Raw genomic sequence first — 9,764 nt, 5'->3', positions numbered from 1 at the left:
AGTATTACTGTTATTATTATTATTGTTATTACTATTATTGTTAGTACTATTATTGTTATTAATATTATTATTATTTAGTGAAAGACTCATTTTTATTAATATAATAGCCTAAATGTTGTTTTCTTTAAAACTAAAAGCTTTCTTACAGACATAACATATGCTGTGTTTCTGCAAGCAGGGGTGAGAACTATCAATGCAAAGGACACCTTCACTTAAGAGTGACTGCGTCACTGTGAGTTGCCAGAATATTTGTTTCTCCAAACTCTTTGGTAGATGGGCCTCATAGACTCCAGCACAGCATCCTTCAACATTTCACAATTAGTTGGACATACAAACCTATTCGTGAGGAATTTCACCAGATACTCATACTATGAATATCAGTATTCCATTTTTCATTCTCATTGGAATTCCAGGGTTGGAAGACTTTCATATATGGTTTGCTTTCCCTTGGAGTATTGTATACATAATCACTGTTTCAGCTAATCTTGCAGTTCTTTTCTTCATAAAGAGAGAAGCAAGCCTTCATCAGCCCATGTATCTTCTCCTATGCATGTTGTTATTTACAGATCTAGTGTCATCCAATGCATCCCTACCAAAGATGCTGCTGCTCTTTTGGTTCAACGCAAGGGAGATCAGTTACGAGGGCTGTCTCATCCAGATGTTCATAATCCATTCTTTTGCCAACATGGGATCAGCAGTTCTTCTAGCCATGGCCTTTGATCGCTATGTAGCCATCTGCCATCCCCTGAGATATATAACCATCTTGACCCATCAAGTAATAGCCAAAATTGGAGTAATGGTGGTTTTGAGAGGAGTCTTGTTCGTTCTCCCATACCCCCTTCTTATCCGAAGATTGCCTTTCTGTAGAAGTAATGTGATTGTCCAAGCATACTGTGAGCACATGGCTGTAGCAAAGTTAGCCTGCACTGATGTTACAGTTAACTTCCTGTATGGCTTGTCTGCTGTCTTAACTGTGGTAGGCTTGGATGTGCTCTTTATCATCCTCTCCTATCTCATGATTGTTAAAACCGTCTTGACGTTGCCATCGAAGGAGGCCCGGTCCAAGGCCTTCAATACATGTGTGTCACATATTTGTGTCATCTCAATATTATACTTTCCTGCATTTTTCTCTATCATTACCAACAGGTACAGTACCAAGATTGCTCTTCACATTCAAATTCTCCTGTCCAATATCTATCTGGTTCTTCCTCCAATGCTGAACCCAATTGTGTATGGAATTAACACAAAAGTGATTCGCGTAAAGATGCTTGCATTTTTCCATCCACAAAAGGTCTTTCTCATGGATTAAACAGCTCTGCTCTCTTGAAAAGCCTCTTACTAAAAGGCCAACTGTACAAGCTGGCATTTTTTATATTTTTCAGCTCCCTTGGCATGGGTATGGTTAGAAATGTTGCACTCCAGAATATTGTATTAAATTGTAAACTCCATTGGTCTCCTTATTTGCTCATACAGGCACTTCGGATCCCAAAATCAATGGCACCGCTACAAGTCCAAATTAGACTTGCATCAACACATACTTATAAGGAAAATAGCAGGGAGGCAATCACTATTACAAATCAATTGATTGAGAGGAAAAGTACCCCTAGCTAACAATATCTTGTGTATTATATTTTCTAATACAGAGGGTTTTTTAAGCATCACAATATTTACAAATATTTGGTGGGTCAATGTAACTGAAAAATAAATGGATTAATCCCTAGGTAGGTTGACATTTAAATTCTAATTGCAGAGTGCTGTGCAGTTTACAATGTTGGCAAAACCCTAAAACTATAAAGTTTTGTAATCTTCACAAACTTCACTTGGGAGTCAAAATTCTTGTTAAAAATGGTATTTGTGTAAGAATCTAGCAAATATATTTTGAGAGATAAGTGTAAAGAAAATGAATATTTGCTGAGGTTTTGTACAAAGGCTATTGTGCACAATATTTTCACTGCAATCTAAACTTGGAAACCATTCTGATCGTCAAGTACCTCATACATGTTTGAGCAAAGCTTAATAAAATTTGGTCAGGAAATATTTCCAGTCCCCAAATGAACCTTACAACACTTCATTAATTTCCTACTGTATAGCACATTTCTTTATGCACATATGTTTCCTCCTTACTTGTTAGCTATTACTATTCCCCATTTGTTGTACTGTGCAAATCATATATAATCTCATGTTACCAATAACATTAAACAAGTGTTTAACAGGGTTTATGCAGTTTGATTCACTATTTCAGTTTATATGCCCGTGAAAAGGAACTGATTTTTGTTTTCAATGTAATGGTTTACTTTTTACAATGTGTTTGATTTACAGATCTCATGCACACAAAAATAGCTATGCATGCATTCTACGCAACTGCTACTGTGATGATTGTCGATAAATTGCCAGTTTTTTAATGCTTCTTGAGCCTTAATATAGACTGCAGATTTGTGAATGGTACAATATATCTTCCATTTGATTTAGAATTTGTGGCACATTGTGGGACTATTGCTGTGAAGATTGTGAGCCATTGATCACCTATTGAAACTGTTCTTTAGGTTTCAGTCATTGTGGGTTTGTTTGTCTGTGGTATTTTTCATATTTGAAAATAATTGGGATGTTTATCTAGTGATATCAACAATACTATTTAGCCATGAATAAGTGATAATGAGTTATTGAAAAACTTTTGTTGGCTCTTCTGAAGATCAACAATAGAGTCTCTTGACAACATAACTTTGTGGGAATTTCAAAAGTCATTGTATATAGGAAAAATTATACTATGGCTATTGTTACCTTGCACAATAGAGGCTTGATGCAGTCCTTATAAATTTAAATCTTGTTGCAGAGTAATGTTTTGGATTATTTAATGTTGTTTTTGAAAATTGGAAAGAATTAATTGTATAATAAAATCATTGTATTACATGCCTATTTTTCTATTTCTTATTAGTTTGTTTCCCACCACAATACCCATACCGTTGAGTTACATAACAAAATACCATGCATACAAATTATTAATCATTAAGTCAATAGTGGTACTAATTGTTATTGTTTGAGGCATTTCATATAGCACGGCAAATCACCCCCGAAGGAGTATCTCAGCACTAGCACAGCATGGGGTAGGAAGATTAAAAAAATTGTCTGGTCTGTAGTAGTTTTTTAAAACAGGTTAAATTAGAGCAAGACTAACTATGAAAAGAAAGTTTGTTCCAGTGGCGGGGAGCAAGATAGGAAAAGGATAGCCCACCATAGTTAGTCGTACAAATATGTTGAGGACATAACAGAAGTTGGCCTTTACATCTGAGATTCTGATTGCGTAAATATGGCCTAAGTTTCTCTTGAAGATAAGGTTGACCCTTACCAAATACAGATTTATGGACTAGGTACATGAGTTTGAACAGAGAATGTTTTCTGACAAGAACCCAGTGAAGAAGTTTCTGTGTAGGCTCCGAAGTGGAACGATGAGGAAGTTTGCAAACCATGTGTGCAGTGGTATTCTGTATTACTTGCAGTTTAGAGAGTAGTGGCACATTAGCCGCTACAAAGAGGGCATTGCCATAATCAAAATGACTCACAATGAGTGCCTGAGTGAGAGCTCTTCTAGTATTTGAAGGGAACCACTCAAAATTCTTTTAAAGCATGCACATTATCCCGAAGCATGCATCACCTGCTCTCTATAGAAAGTTTCTTTTTAATCAGGATGCCGAGATGTTTTACAACCTTTTTAGGGCTAGCCTAACTAGGAAGGCCACCAGTTGTCTGACAAGTATGCATGGGCATTACCAAGCAGCAGAATCTTGGCCTTATCTCTGTTCAACTGTAGGCAATCAAAGTCGTTCAGAAATCAACTTTCCTCATACATTCACTAAATTTGCTCTTCTGCAAAGTAACATGATCTTACCACTTGGGCTAAACAAGCTACATAGATGTTAAAGAGTATAGGGCTCAAGGAGGAGCCTTGTGGAACCCCCTTATCCAAGGTCATGGGGCAAGATTAAAATGATTCAATACACACTATCTGAGTCCTGTTGTTGAGCAAATCTTTGAGCCATCCCAAAGCTTTTCTGCAAATAACAAACCCCCATATTCTCTGGACCAAGAAAGAAAAAGAGACCATTTTGAATGCAATGAATAGATCAAGTAGCACCAACATGGCTGGAAGACCCCCATCAAGGGAAAGCTTAATAGAGTCCAGTGCAGCCACTAACATTGTTTCTGTGCTGTCAGTGGCCCTAAAACCAGACTGTGTGGGCCCAAGAGGGAGTGGTCTTCCAGGTAAGAGGAAAGTTGTATATTTTCTAAATAGTCTCCAACTCGGCTGTGTTACACAGTCAGGTTGGAGGAACTACACATGCTCCAGTGCACTGTCTGAGCAGAAGACCAAGCCACTCAGAAAAACCTGGTGCTGCTCTCATGCTATCTTTAGCATGAGAGCAGCACCAGGATTGTTGGGGAGCCTGTGCTGGTGTCCCAGGGAATGCTGGGACACCAAAAGAGAAGGGGAGCGAGGTGTTGTCTTCGGGAAACAGTACTTTGTTTTTAAAAATTTTAAATTATTTATTTCCCCCATCCCCGTTGCCCTTCCCCACCCCCTTTGAGATTTGCAGCATCCATCGCTGAAATTGGCATGACGTGTGTTGCTTTCCAATCCAAAGGCAGAGTTGCAGAGCTGAGAGAAAGATTGAACAGTGACGTGATGACAGGAAGAAGTAAGGTAACTAAAGTCACCATAATGTATGGAGGAAACAAATTAGAATGGGAGCCTGATTTCATTGTACTCATCATATCAGAAACTTGTGCTTGGGTGATGGTTCACTCTCCTCGAGTAAGGCAGTAGGGTTGATAACAGGGGTGATGATGGAGGAGACATCCACCTGTATTGTGCAATTGGAAAGGTTCCGATAGAGTATCAAGATTGTTTCCTCAAAGTGATCTGTGAGTACTTTGTACAGTGAATGAAAGACCGAATATTAGAAGCACAGGCAGAAGGCTTAGTAAATTTGTCAAGCTCTTTAAAAAGTTCCTTAGCTGAGTTCCCAGCATTACCTATCCTATTGATAATGTAGAATGTATGAGCTTCTCTAATCTTTTTGTGATAGGTCCCTAGTGCATGCTTGTATGCCGATTTGTCAGGAGACAATTTTGTTTTGGACATCTTATCTACAGTCTTCCACAAATTGATTTCTCCCATTTCAATCCCTCAGGAGGGCAAAAGGAGAATGCAGTCTAACTGAGTGTGGCAGCTTTGCTTATGGGGAGCTGCTGCATCTAGGGCCTGACAGAATGAGTTCTGAAACTCCTTAGGGCAATATTAACATCATGAGTCCTAATATTATATTGGGCAGGGAAAGTTGAAAAGAAGGAGGAGAGGGAGACCTTCTGCCATGGCCTTACCGTTCTGATGCCTTCTTTTTTCCAGCAAGAATGTTCTTCTTAGACAAGGGAACTGAAAGCTGATAGAGTAATGATCTGTCCAGTCTAAAGAAAGAGGAGAGTTAAAATGACATTTGGAAAAGTTGGTTAAAAAAAGATCTAGATTCTGGCCCACTATAAAGATGGAGCAGATTGCTTTCTGATGTAAACCCAGCATCTCAAAGTCAGAGAGCAAAAGTAGACTCTCTGGGTCGGAGTCTAGTTCACAATGGTAATTGAAGTCACCAACCAACAAAAATTTGTCTTGGAGCAAGCACATAGGTGCAAGTCATTCAACCTACCTATGGCTCAGGTCTTTTTTTGCCAGGGGGGTCAATAAATTAGAGCACTATTCCATGAATCACCAAGTGGGATCTCCAGTTTGAAAATACAAAAATACAAAGCTCCCTCCAGTCAGTGAGAAGAGAGTCTACAATTGTAACTTTAGCAGCATCACAAAAAGCAATAGAAACTCCACCCCTAAGTTAATCTCCCTGTCTAACCTAATTAGCCTGTAATTGGCAGGAAATGATATGGAACTACAGGGAGGAACTGAAGAGTGGAACCAAGTTTCAGAAATAAAACAAATGTCTGGCTGATTGGTGGAGACAAGGTCCCACAATCCAGTGGCATGTTTAGGAAATGATCATACCTTATAGAAAAGGCTTTTGAACAAGGACTGATTAATTTGGTCAAGTGGGAGACCTACCGCGTCTGGAAGGGAGCAATTTGCCTCTAAGGCATGATAGTATTGAATAAAAATACCTGAATAAAAAATGCTACACATCCGCACCAGACTGCCACTTAAATAGGGACTGGAGTGTGAGACCCTAAGGACTAGACTGCTAACTGTAACAGAATGGTAGTCACAGCTGTCTCAGGTTTGTTCCCATTGCCCACATGGCAAAGCTTGTGCAGACTGGGACATAAAGAAAGAGAAGTGCCTAAAATTTAATTAAATTTAAAATATATGTCAGCAGTAAGGAATGCTGTGTGCAATAAACAGACTAAAAACGCTAAGACCAAGTGATTATTCTAGGCATGGGAGCTGTTCAATCGAGCTAACATATAAAATTCTTGAAGAATATGGTTAGAGACTGAAGAATACTTTAGCTCCCAGAAGTAATGGAAAAGAAGAACAACCATATACTATGTGACATGAATTCCCATGTGTTAGAATGCTATTGTTGCATAACACTGATGCTATAATCCAGGAAAAGTCATTAGTTCTTTCTTTAGGTTTTGACAGTCGAGCTATCCTTCACAGCCTCCTTAATTTCTTTAAAAAGAATTGGACAAAATCCAAGCCAAATTAATGTAGTACCGAAACTGAAAGTAAATACAGCTGTTCAAAGTGTTGCTGGTTGAGGAGCAAAAAATAATCACAATTCCCATTAGGGCTGTTCACTGAAGTCCCTAAGTTAACTTGTGCTTAAACCTCTGGTAGCTTGGCTCAAAAGCAGTCATGATTAACTTGGAGACAATGTGTAAAGTATTTATATAGCACACAACCAGAAATAAAGTGAAAACACTACACAAGAAAAACTCCAAAAATATAGAAAAACAGAGTAAATTGTATTAAATTACCACCAAATTGACAACAACCAATGAGTAGAACCAGACGTATGATTTTTAAAAGTTTGTCGTGAAAACTAGCACCACATCTAGTCAAGCCAGACCTAGGCAAAGTTGAAAATTATGGCTGACCGCAATGGGGGGCACAGTTCAGATACACAAAGTGAATTGGGCCGGTCTCAATTTACCTTAGGAATTGAAAGAATTTATGTTGAAAAATGACTGACAAGGTAAAGTTCAGTTGGGCAAAGAAACTAGTGGTATCAGAGGATGAGTAGTCATCATGGGCAGCCACTGGCCAAAGTCGTAATGAAGAATTCTTTCATTCAGACTTAGGGCCTGATTAAGAACTAGGTGGATGGGTTACTTCATCACAACTGTGACTGATATCCCGTCCACCAAAATCTAAATCCCATAGAATATAATCGGATTTAGATTTCGGTGATGGATATTCATCACTCTTGTGAGTGAACAAACCATCTGCTGAGTTCTATATCAGGCCCTCAGTCTCTTTTTTGGAAGTTGAAGATATCTAGCTGGATGAAGCTGCAGGCTAAAGTCAAGGAAGGCTCCACAAGACCAGATATCCCTCCTAAGAGAATCCGCTTAGTAGGATTTGTTGCAGTGGAGAAGAATGAAGTGGGAACTGCCACAACGTCAGGGGCACTGGCGATGTATCTTGAGCTGATTGGCAAACAGGTTGATCATGGTCTCCTCTCGTTCTTAGGGCACCTTTAGCCAAACAAAATGAATTCTGGTGGCCTAGGTACATTAATCACTACTTCCAAGGGTCCAGGAGAGCAGATGCACCACCTGGATGGTCAGGACTCAATCATCCAAGGTCCAGGTGAATTAGCCTTTTCTGTCCCTGAGGCTTTGATAAGGAGGCCAACCAACTAGCTTTCTGTTACTTTTGGAAATTCTGCTTTCAAAAAGAAGCAGGACAGACCTCTGGGGTTCAGAGCAGGCATCAAGCAGCATAGAAGCCCTTCTTGGTGAAGTACACAGCAGTGCCACTGCAGCAGGCAGGCCTCTGAGAGTCTTCCAAAGGTCCCAGAGTGAACTGATGATGGGGTCTGGGAGTCATCTCTATTATCCGTGGTGCCTTCTTTCAAGTGGGAGTATCAATAAGTGGCTTTCTTCCACAGAAGTGTCTGGAATTTCATTCCTCCCTACCCTGCATCTGGCCTGGCTACAAGCACAATGGGCTAGTGGGAAGCTCTTAGTGTAGCAGCAGGGCCCACCATACTGATGTGTAAATGGGGCTGTGCCCAGCTCCACCCCCATCCTGCCTGATATGGCCCATTCAGGCAAACCTAATCTCTCCACTGTGTGGCTGTCTGGGAGGAATATACAAAGGCCAACTGCCACTCACACCTAGTCATTTGACCAAGGCACAGGGTGCTGGCACATAATGGTTGGGCCAATAAATTCCAACTTTGTTAATTTTTTATTACAATCCCTCAGATACCAAACATGACTTTCCTACTGCTCCCAATAAAAAAGTTAACATTTTATAAATGGAATAAAGCATCTCAGTGTTATCCTACAGGAGAGGTAGCTCTAGCAGTAGTGAAAAACAAATTTAGCAATTTTTCACTATTAGGAGATTTAATACGTAAGGGGCAAGCGTCACCACAATGTTGCATTGCGCAGCATTGCATCAGAAAATCTTATGCTTTGTGGCTACATTTCCCCGCACCATGGATGTGCCACATTTACAGGAAGGCGCACCATAGTGCAAGAACCAGAGGTGCATCATGAATTTTGACGTAACAGTTTCATAAATGGTGCAAAGTGTCACAAAGCAAGAAGTGCCTATGTGACGCAAAGTTGATTTGTGTGTCATAAAGCACCTTTACATGCCACAAATCAGCATTATGACACATGGGAGTACTTGGTGTCAGGGGAACATTTAAAAATGAAGCAATCTAGCTAACAATACTCCTCAATGTAGAGAAACATGGAAGGAACCCCAGGAAGCCTAGAGGATTGTAAACTCAACCTAGAAGACTTGCCATCATCCCTGGGAAGAGGAACACCATCTTCACTGAGCAGGATAGCCAGATACTAAATTTCCCTCCCTGGGGGAGGAAAGAAGGGGACGTATATGGGGAAAGGTTATTGTTGTTAGCTTTTTCTAAGTAAGTTGTATGATGTGGCACACTTAGCGAGATGTAAATGCCAATTATGCTGGATATTGTCCAGGCAGGTGGGACTTCCCCCAGCCATATAACCCAGCCAACAATGCAAACCCCCTTGCACAATGGTTCAAAGGTGTCTGTGTTAGTGCTAGGCAGCAGTTTGCATTCCAGTGAAGGGAAGGAGCAGCAATCTTTAATAAAAGGTAAAATCCAACACTTACGTTCCCTCTCCCTTTCACACAGAATGCTACAATAAGGAGACTACCTGTGTTTTGTTGTGAGTCAAATAAAAATACAAGCCTCATTTAACAAGGTCTAAGGTTTGGAAATGGGCCCATACATAACTTGAATGTGAGGAAGACCTCCAGCTGTCTAGAGGCCTCTGACAATGCTACATATTGCTACAATGTACTCAGCAAAAATTGTACATTATGTACTCACCTAGCACAATAATACCAACCCAAGACAAATAAATAATATCCAACTAGAGAACAATGATTCATTTATTAATATGCAAAAACTAATATCTAAAAACTCTAACTAACCCTATCCTACACTAACTATCCTTAGCACTAGCCTATACTACCTTATCTAAAACGTAACTTATCCTAACCACTATTGACACATGACAAGTTAAACATCAACTCTGGC

At 39.8% G+C, this 9,764-nt stretch overlaps 1 protein-coding gene across 1 annotated transcript; it reads left to right on the top strand.

Moving 5' to 3' along the window:
* Positions 1–370: 370 nt before the first annotated feature.
* On the top strand, positions 371–9,499 carry LOC138249421 (olfactory receptor 51E2-like). Its single transcript, XM_069203381.1, has 2 exons — positions 371–1,280; positions 9,456–9,499. The coding sequence occupies exons 1-2, from the start codon at positions 371–373 to the stop codon at positions 9,497–9,499; spliced, it is 954 nt and encodes a 317-aa protein (XP_069059482.1).
* The last annotated feature ends 265 nt before the right edge of the window (positions 9,500–9,764 follow it).

This window comes from Pleurodeles waltl, chromosome 8 (genome assembly GCF_031143425.1).
Source record: "Pleurodeles waltl isolate 20211129_DDA chromosome 8, aPleWal1.hap1.20221129, whole genome shotgun sequence".
In the NCBI taxonomy this organism is placed as follows: Eukaryota; Metazoa; Chordata; class Amphibia; order Caudata; family Salamandridae; genus Pleurodeles; species Pleurodeles waltl.
This window is presented reverse-complemented; position numbering and strand designations above follow the sequence as displayed.